The 1,343-nt window shown below is 34.5% G+C and overlaps 1 protein-coding gene across 1 annotated transcript in view; it reads left to right on the top strand.

Moving 5' to 3' along the window:
• Positions 1 to 1,343, top strand: part of LOC106109142 (Ca(2+)/calmodulin-responsive adenylate cyclase) — a gene marked incomplete at its 3' end in the record, with an annotated part of 37,535 nt that overhangs the window by 29,724 nt on the left and 6,468 nt on the right. Inside the window, 1 exon segment of the mRNA XM_013290546.1 lies at positions 499 to 657. Coding sequence (XP_013146000.1) covers positions 499 to 657 — 159 coding nt within the window.

Below are 1,343 nucleotides of genomic sequence, written 5' to 3'. Positions count from 1 at the left end.
AAACAAACTATTGCCAAGTTTTAAGTAATACATCTTATGATATTATCAACGAAATGAAAGAATTATAGGTGCAATGTTAATAACATGAAAGTCATAAATTTTCCCGAGCATTTGTTTAAGAGTTATTTTTTTCTCCTTTATACTCTAGGAAACGTAGCCTCAAGTGTCTGTTCTTGTAAACCTTTTATCTCGTATCTAAAACTAGATGCTTTTATAAGATTTCTTTTGTGCGTACAAATAGCATACCAGGCTAGAACGTGCAAAGAAAATTAAAATTGGTTAAAGCTTTTAACAGGCTATCTAACACTTCTAAGTAATTTAACAATGTTAATAAAGGTTATGTACTTGAAATCAGGAGTTCTTAACTTAATGAAATTTGGCGAGATTATTTACTACCCAAGAGAAATATTTTAAAAAGTATTTTTACAACTTCACAGACTACTATAACTATTTAGATGGTTTTAAAAAGACACGATAAATACCGACTTCGTCTTCCAGTTCTGTGGTGGAGGCAACAGACGTGCAGCTGAACATGCGCGTGGGCATCCACACGGGCCGTGTGCTGTGCGGCGTGCTCGGTCTTCGCAAGTGGCAGTACGACGTCTGGTCTAATGACGTCACGCTCGCCAACAACATGGAAGCCGGAGGGGAACCAGGGTAACTCCTACATATACATTTACATGTGGATTATCTCTTAGCTAGCTGTTGCTCGTGACTTCGCCCGCGTGAAATTTAAAAAAAATAAAGAAAGCCTATGTTACTCACTGCTAACGTTCGCTTTTATGATGAAAGAATTGAAATGTACCCAGTAGTTTTTGAGTTATTACAATACATACAAGTTATAAGTATAGATTACTAAATTAGAGACTTATTACTAGATTAGTAACTAATATAACTTAGTTTGTTTTAGGATTCATCAATTTTAATATGACAATTAATGATTAATTATTCGAGATGTATTCAAATCAATTAGGTATACAGCATAAATGTCAATGTCCTATGCATCAATGATAACGCCCCGCACTCGACTGCCATTGATAATGTCAACGCACGTGGTGATTTATTGTGACCGTTATTGTGGCCCTTCACGTCAACCTGACACCTCGACACTACTCACATAACAATGTCTATCCTATCTATCAAGTACATTTTAATGATGTTTAACATTTAAAATTTTTTTAGTAAAATTTCTATTAGTTGTCGCCCAACTTTTAAATTTGCGACAGTTTTTAACCCTCTAACGTTGCTTAATGTGCGTATTGCGGGTACATTAACAAAACTATGACAAAAAATTACGTAAATTATCAAAATCTTAGTAGTAAATTACAGATCGAATCTCTTTG

Source organism: Papilio polytes, unplaced genomic scaffold, assembly GCF_000836215.1.
Source record: "Papilio polytes unplaced genomic scaffold, Ppol_1.0 DF821289.1, whole genome shotgun sequence".
Taxonomy (NCBI): domain Eukaryota; kingdom Metazoa; phylum Arthropoda; class Insecta; order Lepidoptera; family Papilionidae; genus Papilio; species Papilio polytes.
The sequence above is the reverse complement of the archived record's forward strand: the minus strand, read 5'-3'. Positions and strand labels throughout refer to the sequence as shown.